Source organism: Doryrhamphus excisus, chromosome 14 (assembly GCF_030265055.1).
Source record: "Doryrhamphus excisus isolate RoL2022-K1 chromosome 14, RoL_Dexc_1.0, whole genome shotgun sequence".
Lineage (NCBI taxonomy): Eukaryota > Metazoa > Chordata > Actinopteri > Syngnathiformes > Syngnathidae > Doryrhamphus > Doryrhamphus excisus.
This window is the reverse complement of record NC_080479.1, coordinates 19,650,007-19,671,428: the sequence shown is the minus strand read 5'-3', so window position 1 is coordinate 19,671,428 and position 21,422 is coordinate 19,650,007. Positions and strand designations below refer to the sequence as shown.

The 21,422-nt window shown below is 42.7% G+C and overlaps 1 protein-coding gene across 1 annotated transcript in view; it reads right to left on the bottom strand.

Annotated features, from left to right (window-relative positions):
• The window catches only part of LOC131101914 (gamma-aminobutyric acid type B receptor subunit 2-like), a 136,530-nt gene extending 127,528 nt beyond the window's left edge, over window positions 1-9,002 (bottom strand). The window contains exon 1 of the mRNA XM_058047320.1: window positions 8,091-9,002. Coding sequence (XP_057903303.1) covers window positions 8,091-8,411 — 321 coding nt within the window. The 5' untranslated portion in view covers window positions 8,412-9,002. The remainder of the gene's footprint in view (window positions 1-8,090) is intronic.
• Window positions 9,003-21,422: the final 12,420 nt, after the last annotated feature.

The window sequence follows — 21,422 nt, the reverse complement described above, 5'->3', positions numbered from 1 at the left end:
TGTGGTAGAACAAGGTAACAAGGTAACAAGAACTGTTCCCAACATGTGGTAGAACAAGGTAACAAGGTAACAAGGTAACAAGAACTGTTCCCAACATGTGGTAGAACAAGGTAACAAGGTAACAAGGTATCAAGAACTGTTCCCAACATGTGGTAGAACAAGGTAACAAGATAACATGGTAACATGGTAACATGGTAACATGGTAACAAGGTAACAAGGTAACAAGGTAACAAGGTAACAAGAACTGTTCCCAACATGTGGTAGAACAAGGTAACAAGGTAACAAGGTAACAAGGTAACAAGGTAACAAGGTAACAAGGTAACAAGGTAACAAGAACTGTTCCCAACATGTGGTAGAACAAGGTAACAAGGTAACAAGGTAACAAGGTAACAAGGTAACAAGGTAACAAGAACTGTTCCCAACATGTGGTAGAACAAGGTAACAAGGTAACAAGGTAACAAGGTAACAAGGTAACAAGGTAACAAGAACTGTTCCCAACATGTGGTAGAACAAGGTAACAAGGTAACAAGGTAACAAGGTAACAAGAACTGTTCCCAACATGTGGTAGAACAAGGTAACAAGGTAACAAGGTAACAAGGTAACAAGAACTGTTCCCAACATGTGGTAGAACAAGGTAACAAGGTAACAAGGTAACATGGTAACAAGGTAACAAGGTAACATGGTAACAAGGTAACAAGGTATCAAGAACTGTTCCCAACATGTGGTAGAACAAGGTAACAAGGTAACAAGGTAACATGGTAACAAGGTAACAAGGTAACATGGTAACAAGGTAACAAGGTAACAAGGTAACAAGGTAACAAGAACTGTTCCCAACATGTGGTAGAACAAGGTAACAAGGTAACAAGGTAACAAGGTAACAAGAACTGTTCCCAACATGTGGTAGAACAAGGTAACAAGGTAACAAGGTAACAAGGTAACAAGAACTGTTCCCAACATGTGGTAGAACAAGGTAACAAGGTAACAAGGTAACAAGGTAACAAGAACTGTTCCCAACATGTGGTAGAACAAGGTAACAAGGTAACAAGGTAACAAGGTAACAAGAACTGTTCCCAACATGTGGTAGAACAAGGTAACAAGGTAACAAGGTAACAAGGTAACAAGAACTGTTCCCAACATGTGGTAGAACAAGGTAACAAGGTAACAAGGTAACAAGGTAACAAGAACTGTTCCCAACATGTGGTAGAAAGATAGTCCAACCAAAGCGTATTGGACTGTGACAGGGTGGTCTTTGCTGGTGCGAGGCGAGGGCGAGGGTTCGGTGTTTTGGGGTGGACGAGGGTGGGAATGCTAAACAATGCTAATTTGTGCACAAAACAATCTGGCGCCAAACGTGAGCTAACTAGCGAGCACATGGTTCCCGACCCCAGGCGGTGCCGCCGGGCGGCCTGTCCGCCAACCTGCGCCATATGTGATCGTCACGTGAACGCTCTTATGCGCTCGCTTCCTGTTTGCCCACAGAGGACGCGGCGCCACGACGGCCGAGGGTCTCGGACGTTGCTTTTGGGATAAATGGCTCCACGTTAGGAATGAAGAGGCGTCTTCCTGCGGAAAGATGATAGCACCCTATTTCGGGACTTCCATCTCGTACTCACTCTCTCTCTCACCGCTCTCTCCGTTTGTCCCCTGAGATCCTTCTCATTCCACGAGAAGGGCCGCTGCACATTGATCCCCGCTATCAGTGCCGGGTCAGCGCTGGCGTTGAGCCACGCTCAGCACTTTCTTTCCACGCCGCCGTAGTCGCTCTCTCCGAAGAGCACTTTCTTGACATTTACACGATAGCCCACGTTTACGTACGTGTTCTTCCCTGGATGTGCCGTTCAGATTTGACACCCCCCCCCCTAATAAATACGCCCCTAACGCCCCTTTTTCATACGAGCCACCGCATGGACTACAACTTGTGGAAGCTAACTCTTCGCCTGCTGACGCGCCGCCAACAAAAGGCTGACAACGTGTCACAACAACGCCTACTCTGCTTCCTGGGATGCTGGTTGGATGGTCAACGTATGGGAGATACTGTACATCACATGGTGGCGCTGTCAATCAAGCTCTCACACGGCCCGAGCACACCTGGCAACGTTTGACTTTCAAAATAAGGGGGAAAAAACTAGAGAAATTGCACTGAAAAAAAAGAACATTTTGGGAAAAATAATGGAAAATATGTTGGGAAGAAAAACTGTAAAAGAGGGAAAATACTAAGGCAAACTTCCCAGAAAAATAACAACTGAAAACGTGATTAATTTTCCAGAAAAAGAAAAGAAAACAAGGGAAAATATTGACTAAACATTCCCAGAAAGTAAGGGAAAATTAAAGAAAAATATGGGAAACTTTCCAGGAAAATAAAGAAAGAATAAGGGAAATTAGCAAGGACAACAAGTTTCAGGAAAATTTGGGGCAATAAGAAAAATTGGGGGAAAAAATTGAACAAATAAAATTGGAGGACATTTTCCAGAAAAATAATAAAATATTAGAAAAAAATATTTAAAAAATGTAGTAAAATAAGGGAAAATTTAAGAAAATTTTGAAAATAAACTTTCCAGATAAAATAAGGGAAAATGTAAGAAAAATTTGAAAATAAACTTTCCAAATAAAATAAGGGAAAATTTAAGAAAATTTTGAAAATAAACTTTCCAGATAAAATAAGGGGAAAATTTAAGAAAAATTTGAAAATAAACTTTCCAGATAAAATAAGGGAAAATTTAAGAAAATTTTGAAAATAAACTTTCCAGATAAAATAAGGGAAAATTTAAGAAAATTTTGAAAATAAACTTTCCAGATAAAATAAGGGAAAATTTAAGAAAAATTTGAAAATAAACTTTCCAGATAATGTGGGAAATTAGGATAAAAATAAGGAAAAATCACCAACACCGACTCCTAAACATAGAAAAATAAATAAATAAAAATACAATAATTATTAATTAGTTCTTTTTTGTGGTGGTCTCAATTTACGACCCCAAAAATGTGGTCATTTTTAGTTACATTTTTTAATATTGCATTAGTTTGCCGGTCCATGATGCTAAAACATGGAGTGTACATATATGTATTATATATTACATATTACATATGGATGTGAACGTGAATTCCAAAGCTTGATTGACCACCGCCCACTGGGGCGCCACCAATGTCATCGACCGAGCAGAGCCGCCATCAATCTGGGTGATGACACATTTGCAAAATATTAAGATATTAAAATATTAAGACCGAATAACCAGCACATCTCTAGGGCAAAAACATATGGGATTTTGTTTTGTTTTGTTTTTTTACTTCAGGGGAAAATAAGGTACATTTTCCAGAAAATAAAAAAACATTTTGAGATTTTCTGGAAAAATAAGGGAAAATTTAGGGAAATAACGAAAATGGATAACAAGGGAAAAATCATAAAATATTAAGACCAAATAACCAGCACATCTATAGGGCAAAAAATTATGGGAATTTTTTTTTAACTTCAGGGGAAAATAAGGTACATTTTCCAGAAAATAAAAAAAACATTTTGAGATTTTCTGGAAAAATAAGGGAAAATTTAGGGAAATAATGAAAATGGATAACAAGGGAAAAATCATAAAATATTAAGACCAAATAACCAGCACATCTCTAGGGCAAAAAATTATGGGAATTTTTTTTTAACTTCAGGGGAAAATAAGGTACATTTTCCAGAAAATAAAAAAAACATTTTGAGATTTTCTGGAAAAATAAGGGAAAATTTAGGGAAATAACGAAAATGGATAACAAGGGAAAAATCATAAAATATTAAGACCAAATAACCAGCACATCTCTAGGGCAAAAAATTATGGGAATTTTTTTTTAACTTCAGGGGAAAATAAGGTACATTTTCCAGAAAATAAAAAAAACATTTTGAGATTTTCTGGAAAAATAAGGGAAAATTTAGGGAAATAACGAAAATGGATAACAAGGGAAAAATCATAAAATATTAAGACCAAATAACCAGCACATCTCTAGGGCAAAAAATTATGGGAATTTTTTTTTAACTTCAGGGGAAAATAAGGTACATTTTCCAGAAAATAAAAAAAACATTTTGAGATTTTCTGGAAAAATAAGGGAAAATTTAGGGAAATAACGAAAATGGATAACAAGGGAAAAATCATAAAATATTAAGACCAAATAACCAGCACATCTCTAGGGCAAAAAATTATGGGAATTTTTTTTACTTCAGGGGAAAATAAGGTACATTTTCCAGAAAATAAAAAAAACATTTTGAGATTTTCTGGAAAAATAAGGGAAAATTTAGGGAAATAACGAAAATGGATAACAAAGGAAAAATCATAAAATATTAAGACCAAATAACCAGCACATCTCTAGGGCAAAAAATTATGGGAATTTTTTTTTAACTTCAGGGGAAAATAAGGTACATTTTCCAGAAAATAAAAAAAACATTTTGAGATTTTCTGGAAAAATAAGGGAAAATTTTGGGAAATAACGAAAATGGATAACAAGGGAAAAATCATAAAATATTAAGACCAAATAACCAGCACATCTCTAGGGCAAAAAATTATGGGAATTTTTTTTTAACTTCAGGGGAAAATAAGGTACATTTTCCAGAAAATAAAAAAAACATTTTGAGATTTTCTGGAAAAATAAGGGAAAATTTAGGGAAATAATGAAAATGGATAACAAGTGAAAATCATAAACGGGGTGACCTTCTCCGTCTTTGCATATGCAAGCAGCGCGTGGAATCGAACCAGCAATCAAGCCCATACTTCGAGTGTCTTTGCCTGAGTGGCTTCTCTAAGATGGCAAAGTAGCATCTCCTCCAGCTCGCCCCGCGGTCTCTCTCCATCTCCATCTCCAGCAAAGCCTTGATCCTCTAAGCCTGCCCGGCTACAGTATCGGTCCTGGTCTACGCTAAAATCCACACTCACACATCAAGAGCCACGACGGAGGAGCCGTGGCGGCGGCTCCCATCCTGAGCGCTAAGCTAAGCCCTCAGTTGATTTTTTTTTAATCCACCACATTCCTCTCTTCTCTACCTGTTTTTTTATTTCAAAAAGCTAAAAAACATTATCAGTTTTTTGTCCACGCCTTGTCGGGAATTCAATGCCTTGTGGTCCGAGCCCACATCCTTCCAACCGCCTCAGAACGCCATCATCATCAATATCATCAGCAGCAGCAGCAGCAGCACCAGCGGGCCGCCCAGCACCGGGGGAAAGACCGGGCCCCCGCTCGCTCGACCCCGTGGCTTCACCAACAGGGGATAAAGGGATAAAGAGCCTCTGCTCTGGGACTGATTACTTACATCTGCCTGGCTAAATCCCAGCAGCCACACATGCACGCACACACGCACGTGCACACTCTTTCAACCAATGCACGGAAACACCACAACAGCCCCACGCATGCTAACACGCTAACTTAGCATACTAACACCTGAGCCCCGCTCCGGCTGCTGCTGGCTCGCTTGTTGTCCGTGTAAATATTCAATAAGCTTCATATTCAAATGCGCCGCTTGCCCCCGGTCTCCGCTGTTGACTTTTAGCGCTCCAAGCTGTGCCGGATGATTACCGCAAGCTTGGAAATATTCTCTCACGCCCCAGAGACGCCTTTGTTTCCCTTTTTTTTTTTATCATATTCGTTTTTACCGATGAAATAATAAGACGCTTTTCATACCATGGCAAACCTCGGAGATCGGACATCTGACTTCTACGTATGACGACATCGACTGTATTACTTGGAAAGCAAGAACGCCGCTCTCAGGTTGAAATATTAGGACTGTACTGCTGATACTGCATGTGGCAACTACTCATGCCAATATAACGTATTTACAGTATACATGGCTTTTCCTGGCTGATGCAGTAATATACAACAGGGCTGTTGGATAAATAAGATCATGTCACACAAATATGAAGGGAAATCAGGGACAATAACAAACATATATATATATATATATTTTTTTTTTTATTTTTTTTTTTTTATTTTTTTACTTCAGGGGAAAATAAGGTGCATTTTCCAGAATTTTTTTTTTTTTTAGATTTTCTGGAAAAATAAGGGAAAATTTAGGAAAATAATGAAAATGGATAACAAGAAAATACATTTTTTTTAGATTTTCTGGAAAAATAAGGGAAAATTTAGGAAAATAATGAAAATGGATAACAAGGGAAAATCATATAATATTAAGACAGAATAACCAGCACATCCCTAGGGCAAAAAAATATGGGATTTTTTTTTTTTTTTTTTACTTAAGTGGAAAATAAGGTACATTTTCCAGAAAATAAAAAAAAAACATTTTGAGATTTTCTGGAAAAATAAGGGAAAATTTAGGGAAATTAAGAAAATGGATAACAAGGGAAAATCATAAAATATTAAGACTGAATAACCAGCACATCCCTAGGGCAAAAAATTATGGGATTAAAAAATAATAATAATAACTTCAGGGGAAAATAAGGTACATTTTCCAGAAAATAAAAAAACATTTTGAGATTTTCTGGAAAACTAAGGGAAAATTTAGGGAAATTATGAAAATGGATAACAAGGGAAAACCATAAAATATTAAGACTGAATAACCAGCACATCCCTAGGGCAAAAAAAAATATTTAGAAAATTATTTTTTTGAAACATTTCTTGGACTTTCTAGGACTTCAGTAGGGAATCTTCACAATAATTTAGTTCTCAGAGCCCGCCACAAATACATTTGGACCGCCACAGATAGATTTGCGGTACCCGTTTGCCGTTGCTCACAAACACATGACCACCATCTTGTGCTTCCAACTCCGTACAATAGATGGCTACAGTAGATTAATATAGTGTTATATTACATGTACATAATCTTTAATATCAGCCAGTTACAAACTACAAACTATACTAATAACAATAATTAAAAAATAATTCATGAAGGACATTTTAAATAAAGGGCTGAGTTTTTGAAAATACGGTATTCGCTCTGGTCAAACTTTTGCGTCATGACCAGTCACGCAAACTTGACAATGTTTACCCGCAACACAAAATGACACCCATATTTTTCCCGCCACAAAGCATGCTGGGTAAACTGCCATGTTTGTCGCATTTTTTTTTTTTTTGCCGTGTTTCTGCTTGAGTGCCAAACGCATGGAGGAAGCAAACTAAGATGAGACATTGAACACACCGTAGACATTTTCATGTGTCAGCGTTGCTTTTGTGGGAAAGTAACCGCGACGGAAATACGCCTAACTTTTTGTGAGTAGTGCACACGGACACATAATCCACGTATAGAATTATGTAACAAATAAAAATGGTTGCTGCTGTGAGTCACCAAAACAACATACGTGTTTATGGCGGCTGTCGGCCATGTTTTTTGTTTACGTTGAACTGGATGGCTTTAAGTGACCAATAATTCCGACTTCCCAACCAGGTAGACACCCGCATCCGGGTGCAAAATCTTTGACGCATGCAGGGGCCAACTGCAGACTGCAGACAGACCCCCCCCAACCCCACCCCCCGTCCCCCAATTGTAAATGATTGCAGCACATCCCGTAGGTAGCATGCCCCTTGTAAGGGGGCCCTGCTGATTGGCGCTTTGTCTGCAATGCAAGCATCACCAGGTGAGTCGACGCCCCCCCCCCTGTGCCCCCCCCACAGGTAAAAACAGGAGCACATCCAACACACCAAGAAGAAGCGTGACCATGAGAATGAGATGATTACCAGCAGCGACATGACAGATGGATGGACGGATGGACGGATGGATGGAAGCCACAGTTGAGTCCAACTGGCGCCTTCCTCCTGCGTTGGCATGGCAACCGATGCAGTCTTTTTTTGCCCTGTTTTTTTTTTTTTTTTTTTGCCCGGCAAAAAGCGTAAAAGAAGACTCCGCACACATTGCCGGAGTCCAGCTAATATGTTGAAGTAAGTCGTTGCTAACGTCGGCTATCGGGTCATCAATAATCATTAGCAGCTGTGGAATGCCGGCCGTGGATTGTCCAAGGCAAGGCAAGTGAAACCACGCCATCTGCCGGCGCCGGAGGGGAACAGCAGCCGCGCGGCGCCAATGAAAGCGAGAGGAAGGTTCGGAAGCAATTAAGGTGAGCTCAGTAATAAGGAAGAATGGCGTGCGATGACGTCACGACAGGCAGAATTTCCAAACGTCTTACCTCGGTGTCGTAGATTTTGGTGATGAGGGAGAACGAGTACTTCCTGGACTCCCTCATGTGCTGGATGGCGAGCTGCACGGCGGGTTCGATTCCCTGGCTGATGCCGCTCATGAGCGCCGACTCGTTCATGGGCATGAGCACCATGATGGGCAGATTCTCTCCGTCCCGGGCGAACCAGCTGTTGTCCTGGCCGCGCTTGGTGCGGTCGTTGCACACCTTGGCCAGCGCCGGCGGCGGCAGCAGCGCGGCGCCCAGGAGCAGGCAGCCCGCCGCCAGGAGGAGCATCCCCCGGCCGCTGCGCTCCCTCCGGGCTGGGGCCATGCTACGAGGATCCCGCCGCCGTGTCACAGGCCGGGCATCGCCGACTCGATCCGGGGTGGTCCCGCTCCGGGATGCTTCGCCGAGCCCTCCCCGCCCCCGCCCGCCCCCAGCTGACAAGGAGAGGGAGCAGGCGCTAAAATCCGCAGCAGCCCCCGCAGTGGGGAGACGATGACAATTCGGAGGAAAAAAAAAAACAACAAAAAACTGCAGGAGTGAGTAGAATATTCCAATCCGAGCGATGCTTCACCTTTGAAACACTCACAGCGACCGAGTGTGCCCCCTTGCCCACCCCTCCCGAAAAAAGCCCAAGAAGAACAGGATCGATGATGATGATGATGGTGATGATGATGATGATGACTCTCCAGCAAGTAAATTCCCAGCCAAGAGTGCGCAAATCCTCGCTGATCAAAAAGCACGCAGCGCACCGGCAGCGAACGCAACACAACGCGAAGGGGCGCGAAGGTGGGGGTGGGGGGGCGGATGTCGAGGGAGTCAGCCCGCAGGAGGGATGCTCATCCTCGGATGGTGCGTCAGAGAGGCACCGCTGATGCTGCTGGTGGTGTTGGTGGTGCGCACGGGAGGAGAGTGGAGGATGGAGAGGAGGAGAGAGAGAGAGGGAGGATGCGGAGGAGGGGAGGAGAGATAGAGAGGGATGGATGGATGGAGGGAGGAGGGGGGGGTGAGGGAGGGAGGGGGGGGGGGCTGCACAGGCTTTTGCAGGGCAGACTCATGACAGCCAAGAGGGATTTAACTGGGCTTTTATGTTACACTCTAAGCACAGCACTCTTCATCACGCTGCATGTTGATATACAGTATACCCTGTACTGTAATACTACATCTACGGTGTACTCGCGGCCATCGACGCGGTAATCACACTTCAGGTGAGCCCAAAGTCAAATCGGTTTCAATACGTCAACACATTCAGCTCATGCGGTGGAAGTACGTAACCACAAACCAACCATATCCAACGCAGAAAAGTATTGCTTTAAGAATGTGTACTACTGTACAATACTACTACTGTGCAGTACTACTGCAGACTGCAGCCGACAAAGAGCTGTTGCTATTATTTTGGTTACTGTATCGTCAGCAGCGACACGGCCACCTCAGGGGACCAGAAAGTCAGACGTTCAAAACACACACAGTACTAAACTAAGGGACGCTGAACAACAACAACAACAACGACGTAGAACAACAATCTCCTTCATTAACAGAACTCTTAAATGACGCATGCAGGGGAGAATGACTTTAGTACATATGTGTGTTTTTGTTATTTTCTTACAATGTTGATCACTCATCATAAGAAACGTTTACCCAAAAGGAGACTGAGGGCAGTGGTGAGTGGGGATTGTGTACACCGCAGCATGCACGGCGAGCTCAAATGAGCCTGTGTGCTTACAGTGGTCACTTTGGCCACAGAATCTCATATGTCACAATGTTGGCGACAGTCAGCAGGCCAAGGGGAGACTGAGGGCAGCACAGTGGAGTATAACATTTCCGTGTCCAACGTCAATCTAAGAGCTACTAATTCCTAAAAGCCAATTTCAAATGTCATCAATCAGAAAACTAATTTTATCCAAGAGGAGACTGTGGAGTATAACACTCAAGCATGCAAAGTGAAATAATGTTATTGTGTGTGTTTGTCGATCACAAATTTGACTCTAAAGGAGGAGGGCAGCCAAGTGAAGACTGTGGAGTGTGTTACTACGGCACCCAGGGTATGCTAATGCTAACATGTGTGTTTTTGTCTCTTTATAGCATCAAATATTACAATTTCATTTTACTCATTTTATCCAGGAGGAGACTGAGAGCGACAAAGTGGAGACTGTGGAGTCAGATACGAAAGCATGCAGAATAAGCTGATGTTACGTGTGTTCACTGTATTTTCAAATGTTACAATGTCGATTTTTAGTCGGCAGAGTAATTTTATCCAAGACGAGACTGAGGGCGACAAAGTAGAGACTGTGGAGTCAGATACAAAAGCATGCAGAGTAAGCTGATGTTACGTGTGTTCACTGTATTTTCAAATGTTACAATGTCGATTTTTAGTTGGCAGACTAATTTTATCCAAGACGAGACTGAGGGCGACAAAGTGGCGACTGTGGAGTATAATACTGCAGCATTTAGGGTAAGCTAAAGCGAACATGTTTTTTTCACTTTGTAGCATCATATGTTATAATCATCAATCAGAGACCAATTTTAACCAAGAGGAGACTGAGGGCGACAAAGTGGAGACTGTGGAGTCAAATACAAAAGCAAGAGTCAGATACGAAAGCATGCAGAGTAAGCTGATGTTAACATGTGTTAACTGTATTTTCAAACGCTACAATGTCGATTTTTAGTCGGCAGACTCATTTTATCTAAGAGGAGACTGAGGGCGACAAAGTGGAGACTGTGGAGCTTAAGCTTAAGCGAACATGTTTTTCACTTTATAGCATCATACGTCAATCATCAATCAGGGACCAATTTTATCCAAGACGAGACTGAGGGCGACAAAGTGGAGACTGTGGAGTATAATACTGCAGCTTTTAGGGTAAGCTAAAGCGAACGTGTTTTTTTCACTTTGTAGCACCATATGTTATAACGTCAATCATCGATCAGGGACCAATTTTATCCAAGATGAGACTGAGGGCCACAAAGTGGAGACTGTGGAGTCAGGTACAAAAGCATGCTGATGTTAACATGTGTTAACTGTATTTTCAAATGCTACAATGTCGATTTTTAGTTGGCAGACTCATTTTATCCAAGACGAGACTGAGGGCAACAAAGTGGAGACTGTGGAGTATAATACTGCAGCATTTAGGGTAAGCTAAAGCGAACATGTTTTTTTCACTTTGTAGCATCATATGTTATAATCATCTATCGGAGACCAATTTTAACCAAGAGGAGACTGAGGGCAACAAAGTGGAGACTGTGGAGTCAGATACAAAAGCATGCAGAGTAAGCTGATGTTAATGTGTGCTAACTGTATTTTCAAATGCTACAATGTAGATGTTTTAGTCGGCAGACTCATTTTATCCAAGAGGAGACTAAGGGCGGCAATCCGGAGTCAAATACTGAAGCATGCTGACAATTTTTTGTTACAATGTCAATCACTGCTTAGGAGACAAATTCTACCCAAGGAGACTGTGGAGTGGAATAAAAACGTTTGCATTTGTGCTTCCTTGTGTCATTTTGTGTCCACAAACGTTAGAGTCAGTCGGGGGACCAATTCCATCCAAGCGGAGACTGTGGCCGAAAAGGAGCCGGTGGTACCCGATAGCGGAGTGGGTACCATGCCTGTCTTCCACCGTGTCCTAAAGAGAGGTAAACGAGGGTGTCATCAACGGTTGTGGAGCAAAATGTGTACATTTGGACCCACTTGAGCTCACATGGAGCTGAGGAGAGTCCATTAGCTGCACTTCCTGTAGGTCGGAGCCTGGCCGAGTGCTTTTCTATTCATGTGTGAGGGGATTAACTTCCCCCGCAGCCCCCGCGTGCGCCGATAAAAAAAAAATACAATACAATCGCGGTATAATTCACAGGATTGTTAACCAGGCGTGGGAAGAGAGAGAGAGTGGAAGGGTGGGAGCCGGTGGGCTGTGGGGGGTAATGTGAGGAAAGCTTTCCGAACGCTAACGGCACGTTAGGAACGTTTGACCCGGCGTGATGCAAGCAAGCGCGGGGTCCTAGCAAAAGCAGCTAATAGCACGTGTGGAGCTACAGGCTAACGGGCGCTAGCGTGGAGAGGAGCTTCACTCGAGTGCTGCTTGATGCTAAAAATGATGAAGTGATCATTGATCGCGCTGTCGAGTATCCCACCTGCCAGCCGCTTCCTTTTCCACACACACAGCGCTCCCATTTTCCCTCCCGCTCCGCCAAAATATGAAGCCTGTTTTTCCCAAACTCCAAGCACAGGATTCTGCTTGTTTACCGTTCCTGATCCGAATGGGATCTGGTCATTTCCAGGAAGGACTAGCCAAAGAGGAAATGAGATGAAGAATTAGGTCAAGTGTTTGTCGCCATCTGTTTCTTTCCTTCATGCTTGCGCTGAAAGATAAATGCATTGTTTGGCCACCGGGGGGCGCAAACAATCATACTGATACAATCATACAAGAAGACGTATTTTAGCTACGTTTCTTTCACTCAAAAGAAGCTCAATGAATGTGTTAAAATATAAATAACGTTTGCGGTGAGAGACGTTTCATCCCTGCTAACGGCATCCATCTTGTGCGCAGCTACTTTTTAACGAAGCTCAGCTAGGTCAGCTAGCTGCAAAGCAAAGGAGACACGTTAATAGCCAGGTTGAGATGACTCATTTTATGGGCCTGCAAAAGCAAAGCCCATCCTATTATTCATCGTTGTTAATATGGGCCTGACAGCTAAGAGCCCATTCTGCGCAGCAACCTTTATAAATGTGGTCGGAGAATAAGAACACGTAGCAGGAAGGGTCGGTATCGCTATATTTAGGGGGTAATCAGACACCTCGTCCATCAACTCATTCAAAATAAAATAAAATAAAATAAAATAAAATAAAATAAAATAAAATAAAATAAAATAAAATAAAATAAAATAAAATAAAATTAAATTAAATTACCATTTTTATTTAGCCTGTCTTGGTTTTTTTGGCCACATTTTTTGCTAATGCATCACGGTCTACTCAACAATTTGTGATTACATCATACCACCACCCTAATTAAATTAAATTAAATTAAAATTTTTATTTAGCTTGTCTTGTTTTTTTTGGCCACATTTTTTGCTAATGCGTCACGGTCTATTCAACAATTCGTGATTACGTCATACCACCCCCCCCAAATTAAATTAAATTAAATTAAATTAAATTAAATTAAATTAAATTAAATTAAATTAAATTAAATTAAATTAAATTAAATTAAATTAAATTAAATTAAATTAAATTAAATTAAATTAAATTAAATTAAAATACCATTTTTATTTAGCTTGTCTTGTTTTTTTTGGCCCCTTTTTTGCTAATGTGTCACGGTCTATTCAACAATTCGTGATTACGTCATACCACCACCCTCACCCTCATTAAATTAAATAAAATCAAATAAAATTAAATAAAATTAAATAAAATTAAAATACTATTTTTATTTAGCTTGTCTTGTATTTTTGGCCACTTTTTTGCTAATGCGTCACGGTCTATTCAACAATTCGTGATTACGTCATACCACCCCCCTAATTAAATTAAATTAAATTAAATTTTTTATTTAGCTTGTCTTGTTTTTTTTGGTCACATTTTTTGCTAATGCGTCATGGTCTATTCAACAATTTGTGATTACGTCATACCACCACCCTAATTAAATTAGATTAAATTAGATTAAATTAGATTAAATTAGATTAAATTAGATTAAATTAGATTAAATTAGATTAAATTAATGAATGAATGAAATTAAATTACCATTTTTATTTAGCTTGTCTTGTTTTTTTGGCCACATTTTTTGCTAATGCGTCACGGTCTATTCAACAATTCGTGATTACATCATACCACCACCCTCATTAAATTAAATTAAATAGCTTGTCTTGTTTTTTTGGCCACATTTTTTGCTAATGCATCACGGCCTATTCAACAATAAGTGATTACGTCATTCGTGATTACGTCACCCTCACACAATAGTCTAGATAGAAAGAATCATGAAAAAAACAATCTCGAGGTGTCATTTTTATGGTCTCCTCCATCGCGTCTCTCCGGCATGCTAAGGTTAGCGACATCGCCCGCCCGGTTGGTTGACCTTAACGGCTTCCTCGTTCCATCTGTCGCCACCCGTTAATCAGATCCAAATGGTTAAGCGCCGTGCCATTTAATTGCTAGGCCACTTAAGGATAAAGACAGGCGGGCAATCAAGGATGCCGTTATTCTCTTAATGGCCAACATATCCTTAGAAGACTCGGAATACCACAGCAAACCGGGAATGGGTCACATGACTGAAAGTCAGCCGAGGCCGCTTGTTAATAATAATCTCCTAATTCCACCAACAATCAACACAGCCACGTCTAACTTGATAAAATAACCGTTGCGGATGCTGGCGTGCGTTTGGCTGGGCGTCATGAATCATTCATGGACCCTTCAATCAGCGCCCCGCGTGATGCCGGCCCTCCCTTAACGAGATGTCGAGCCGATACATTAGCGCTAATGATGGACACGCTGCAAAAAAAAAAAAAAAAAAAAAAAACACGCAGATGTTTGCACTTGAGCAATCAGGGGTGGAACGCTGCAGGATGGGTAGATTCGACGCATGGCGGCCATTTTGGGCGCAGGGATACAAACATCACGATAAGCGACTTTTAAGCGTCTGAGAGTCAAAGACGGAAAAGTCGGACGGATGGATGTTTTTTTTTTACTCGATATATTGACATTGGCTCACTGTCCGAGTACGGCTAATACCGGCTAACCCGTGAGAAACACGACTGAATTTAAAAAAAAGATGGCGTCCGCCTCAATGGTAGCTTCCATTAAGGAAATGAGTTATTCTATTGTTTTTTATAAACTACAATTATTCTCAATCAATCAAAGTATTTTTGGGTGTCCATCATGGATTAATTGGATTGACATGATTTCCTACGGGGAAAAAAGTCTCAGTTTTCGTACGTTTCGGTTTTCCGTTCACCTTTTGGAAGGAATAAGAAAAAGTACTGCTGTACCTCAAAGTATCAAACATCACCAAACAACCCGTCTAAGCACTACACCGTGTCTCCGTCTCGTCTCCGCCACGCTTGTCCCGGCGGTTACAGTGGCAGATATTTAAATAATTGCTTCCAGAATCCGGAGTCACAGACCCGCGAATTCTATGCATACCAACAAGTCGGGGAGCGATTCCTTGGTGGCAGGAGAGAACGCATGTTTGATGAGCTCGGAAAACAAGGAAACACAGTACACTAGTTTTTGTTGTTTTTTTTTTGTACCTGTCAGAAGATGACGAATGACCTCGTTGACCTTTGGAAGGAAGTTAAGAAAGAATATGGAGCGCTGGTCAGCTTCCCGACATCTTCCGATATTTTCGTAAAGAAGTGATTGGAAGTAACGCCGCCTGGAAACACGAAAATATGATATTTATTTGGATAATTAGACTTCAATATTAGTACAGACCAGCTAGCATAGCGCGCAGACCTCACAGCTAAGACACACGGGTTCAATTCCACCCTCGGGCATCTCTGTGTGGAGTTTGCATGTTCTCCCCGTGCATGCGTGGGTTTTCTCCGGGTACTCCGGTTTCCTCCCACATTCCAAAAACATGCTAGGTTAATTAGCCACTCCAAATTGTCCATAGGTATGAATGTGAGTGTGAATGGTTGTTTGTCTATATGTGCCCTGTGATTGGCTGGCGACCAGTCCAGTGTGGACCCCGCCTTTCGCCCCAAGACAGCTGGGATAGGCTCCAGCACCCCTAACTATTGTCTAGAAAATGTCTTTTTTGGGTGTCTGGAACGGATTAATTTTTATTTACTAATTTCATTATTATTATTATTATTTAAGTATTATTTTTTACTTGCTTTTGTTAGAGTACGTTTTGGTTTATGTCAGACTTTCAGGAACGGATTAATGAAGTTAAAAACCAAGGCACAACTGAATACTGTATATACAGTAGTGTGAAGAATTCAAGAGTTCAAGAGCTAATATGCTAATCATAAAAAAATAGTAATACAAAAATATGCTGAGTGACTGTAAAAAAAATTATGTAATTATCGTTGTAGTTGCACATTGAATCGTTTACCTCAAAGAGATTTCACCCACTTATTTAATTATAGATTAAAAAAAAACGTATTTCTATCTGCGATTAAATGTGATTAATTGTGAGTTAACTTTGGACAAAAATGATGATTATCTGTGCAATGCAATTTCCTGTAAGTCTCTTATGGGCGCCGAGTTCATGTCCTACAGAAGCAAATAAATGCCAGGGTCTTAATTGCCACTGAGCCAATTAGCTGTTAGCTGCCAGTTGGCTGCTTAACGCTAACTTTGCTTTAAACAGCTGTGGCTGTGGGAAACCTCCAAACACGGCTGCATTTGAAGCATTGTTTGTTGTCCGAGCTCCAAAATTGTTGTTAAACCGGCATCCAACGTGAGACTATGCCCCCCCCCCCCCCCCGCCCCATCGGGATTCCAAGCCAAGCCGTAAGAACACGAAGCGCAAGCAGAAGGAAGACGGTTTGCCGTTCAGGTGAAGCGCCTGCAAACATTTGTTCTGTTTGATTAAACCCGACCGGGCGCTCGCTCGCCATTGTGTCGGCGTGGCGGAGCGGGGAAAGCGGTGCTGAAGGACGTCCTCCAGCTCGGTGGTAGATAATCTTGAAAGGGTGGTGGAGGGGGGGGCGACGGCTGGGGGGGGGGCTACGCTACATTTGTCGTGGTCAGAGGAGGTTATCAGCGCTCTTCTTATTCCGGGCGCAAATTAAATCAAGAGAGTGTAAAATAAAATAGGCCGGTGGCTTCAAAGGGAGCTGGGCGGTGGGAGGACCCCGGTTTTGATCGGGAAGGAGAACCAACAGCGTCTTACGTAACTACTCTACACTAAACGCTCCCGACGTCACGGCCCACGTGGCCGTGGGTTTGATACCACACACATTTCCTCTGCCTGGGACGGGAAGCTAGCGGGGAATTGATCATTTTTTTCCACTGGGGACTGAAAATGGAAAAAAGCGGCGTATAAGCGGGTCAACTACGATATCGATATATCATCAGAGTACAATTTTCCTTTGTAGAATTTTGCTACCAAACAAATAATTCTTATTTTGTCTCTCATAGACAAAAAAAAATACGGTGAAACTTTGGTTATTAATTTTTTTTGACAATTTTTTTTCCTGTTTTTTGTACACCGTATCATTGGGGAGAACTAACAAACCTGTTTGTCCACGTACTGTACCGTTTTTGCGGAAATAGTTCAGTATCTGGAATCGATTAATTAAATTGACTTTATTTTTTTATGGGACAGATTGCTTTGTTTTGTAAATTTTGGTTTGTGTATGATCAGACAGATTACCATAATTCCAGTGTAAGACGCATCGGTGTTTAAACCGCACCCACAAAATTTTGAGAAAAAAAAAAAAAATTTTACATACTCGTATTGGTACATGTTTGTATATTTTTAGTTATGCATGTTAAGGTTCACCTATGACGCTTTTTCCCACTTTTCCGACCTATAAATGTAGTTAGAATGTTGTATGCTGGTGGTAAACTAAGCCAAAGTTCCAGATTAAACCAGCACGCCCCCAGTCCCCAGCCCCCGGGCCCCCAACCAGGATATTTATTGTGCCCCATCCCCAGCCTCCCCACCTTGCAAATTTTGTAATAAGGAAAGCAATCCCGATGTTCCGCAGATTTAATAGCCCAACACGTCTTTCCACAGTTGAAGTGGAAAAGCGTCCACTGTTATTCCGGATTGGATTAATCCCACCTGACACGGGGTCCAATAGGAATATTCATTCATTCATTCATTCATTTTCTACCGCTTTTCCTCACGAGGGTCGCGGGGGTGCTGGAGCCTATCCCAGCTGTCTTCGGGCGAGAGGCGGGGTCCACACTGGACTGGTGGCCAGCCAATCACAGGGCACATATAGACAAACAACCATTCACACTCACATTCATACCTATGGACAATTTGGAGTGGCTAATTAACCTAGCATGTTTTTGGAATGTGGGAGGAAACCGGAGTACCCGGAGAAAACCCATGCATGCACGGGGAGAACATGCAAACTCCACACAGAGATGCCCGAGGGTGGGACCGAACCCTGGTCTCCTAGCTGTGAGGTCTGCGCGCTAACCCCTAGACCACCGTGCCGCCCCCAATAGGAATATGTTACCCACAAATATGCTGTTTTGAAAAGCAACCTAACCTCCGGTTCCGATAAGTCGGAAGTGACAATATGTCAACGTGTCAGCTCGGGCGTTTGCGTGTCAGATCGCGGTCTTGATAATTAGAGCCCGGGGAGGCGCCAGAGCGGGCCGGCATCGGCGGGCCGCGGTCACGCTATTGCACATTAGCCCCAAACTATTAATAACGACTGTCACTCTAATTAGCGGGTATGGATACGACACACACACACACACACACACACAAGTGATGGCAGCCGCTAGTCTGGACCCAAAAGACTTGTGATGTTGGAGACACGCCCCCACCCCCCCACCCCGGCGGCGGGAAAGACAGACCGGAGTGGAGGACAAAGACGGGAAAGACGATGAGATGAAGAAGAGCAACCTCGGTGGCGTCCCAGCTGCATGAATTATACACACGCCGTCTCCGACATTCCCGGCAAGACACAAAGAGGCGAGCGCGCCGACCGCCGGGACCGCCCCGCCCTAAAGATGGCCGCCTTGTGTGTCTGTACACACGCACACGGAGAAGTGCGGCGTATTTTCTTTCTTCCTTAACTCCATTTTCCTTCGTTTACTTTCCTTTTTTCTTTCTTCTATTTTTATTTTTTGTTTTTTCTCTTTTCTTGTTTTCTTTTTTCTACTATTTTCTTCCTTTTGTTTACATTTTTTTCCTCTTCCTGCCATTTCGATTCCCACTCGGATTAGCTTTTCCTCCTTCCTTTCCTTTTGTCCTCTCCTATCCCTTGGTTCCTTGGGAACTGTATAGTTCCCTTGTCTCCCAGGCTCCCTGAGCTATGTATATGATTAGATGGAGTATTAGGCTAAGTTGCAAAGCTAAGCTAAGGCTAAGCTAAGGTCTTGTAAATACGTATCTGATTGAGCTCCATTAGTTTGGTGTTAGCATCTTTTATTTTGGAGTTGGGACGACTGTTACCACGGCATGGGAATTTCCTTCAAGGCCAATAAAGGAAGGAAGGAAAGGAAGAAAGAAAGAAAAGAAAGAAGAAAGGAAGGAAGGAAGGAAGGTAGGAAGGAAGGAAGGAAGGAAGGAAGGAAGGAAGGAAGGAAAAAGGAAAGTAGAGGGGGAGGAAGGAAGAAAGGAAAAAGGAAAGTAGGGGGAAGGTAGGAAGGAAGGTAGGAGGGAAGAAAGGAAGGAAGGTAGGAGGGAAGAAAGGAAGGAAGGTAGGAGGGAAGAAAGGAAGGAAGGTAGGAGGGAAGAAAGGAAGGAAGGATGGAAGGGAGAAAGAAAGGAACGATGGAAGGGAGAAAGAAAGGAAGGTAGGTGGGGGAAGGAAGGAAGGAGGGAAGGAAGGAAGGAGGACAGGAAGGAAGGAAGGAAGGAAGGAAGGAAAAAGGAAAGTAGAGGGGAAGGAAGGAAGAAAGGAAAAGGGAAAGTAGGGGGAAGGAAGGAAGGAAGGGAGGAAGGTAGGAGGGACGAAAGGAAGGAAGGAAGGAAGGAGGAAAGTAGAGGGGAAGGAAGGAAGAAAGGAAAAAGGAAAGTAGGGGGAAGGCAGGAAGGAAGGTAGGAGGGAAGAAAGGAAGGAAGGTAGGAGAGAAGAAAGGAAGGAAGGATGGAAGGGAGAAAGAAATGAAGGTCGGTAGGGGGGAAGGAAGGAAGGAGGACAGGAAGGAAGGAAGGAAGGAAGGAAAAAGGAAAGTAGAGGGGAAGGAAGGAAGAAAGGAAAAGGGAAAGTAGGGGGAAGGAAGGAAGGAAGGTAGGAGGGAAGAAAGGAAGGAAGGATGGGAGAAAGAAAGGAAGGTAGGTAGGGGGGAAGGAAGGAAGGAGGAAAGGAAGGAAGGAGGAAAGGAAGGAAGGAAGAAAGGAAGGAAGGCTCCCTGAGCTAGTATGTATATGATTAGATAGAGTATTAGGCTAAGTTGCAAAGCTAAGCTAAGGCTAAGCTAAGGTCTTGTAAATACGTATCTGATTGAGCTCCATTGGTTTGGTGTTAGCATCTTTTATTTTGGAGTTGGGACGACTGTTACCACGGCACGGGAATTTCCTTCAAGGCCAATAAAGCATCTCCCATCTATGGACGGATAGACGGATGGTTTTATGGATGGGATGGTTCAGTCCACGGATTTTAAAACGGCGATCGGTTTTATTTTTCACTCCAGACTTTTGAGGTTCTCTCACGCTAATATTTTATGCGGAGCCTTGCTGGGTTTTTTTTAGCTTGTTGTGATGGCAGGTTTGAATAATTGAACGTAGCACGCGGCTGAGAAAGAAGGTGGAACAGCGCGGCGGTGGATGGCACGGCGGATGGCGAAATGAGTCGGTGGCTTAAACGGGATGGATGGCGAAGTTTCATCATCGCTAATATTTCAGGCACTCCAACGTGTCGCAATGAGACGTGTTGATTTGTCTTGTTTCTCCAATCCAACATGGCGCCCGCATGCTGATGCCGCCGCCACCGCCGCCTCGCCACATTCCTCACAGAACAGAACGGGAACATCCAAAAATATTTTTGCAGTCAAAGCCCCCCCCCCCAACAAATGAACAGCATGAAAGATAGATGAGGAAGTGAGGCACTGCATTCATATTTGATGGCCGGCCTTCGGACGCATGCCAACACGCCGCGTGTAAAGCCGCTAACAGGTGGCACCGCATGGGAAACTCTACTTTATTCATCTACTTCCTGCAGGATGAACGGGTCAGGGGGGGGCGGGGCCTGGAGAGGTAACGTTGGATCCGGCTGACCTGAGAACTTTACTCTCAGGCGGTGAAGATATGAAAAAATGCTAATTCTGGAATATGAAATATAGAAAATAATGAGCCTGAAGGAGCATCTGGGATGGCAGAAGGGGGTGTGTGTGTGTGTGTGCACGTGTGTGTGTGTGTGTGTGTGTGTGTGTGTGTGTGTGTGAGCCAGCTACTGTCTATCTGCAACTTTTGGCTTTTAAGAAAAGCTGGGGAAGATCATCCGAGTGCAAAAAGTGGAAAAGGAAGGAAAGGAGAGAAGGGAAGGAAACAGGAAAGGAAACTAGAAGGGGAAAAAGTGACAAAGAAATCAAGAAAAAAGGAAAAAAGAAAATACAGGGAAGGAGGAAAAGGTGAAAAAGGGACGAAAAAGGAGAGAAGGGAAACAACAAGAGAAGGACATTTAAAAAGTGGCAATGAAATGAAGGAAAGAAGGAAGGAGGAAAAGGTGAAAAGAAAATGAAGAGAAAGAGTAAATTAGAAGGAAGGGAGGAAACACAAAACA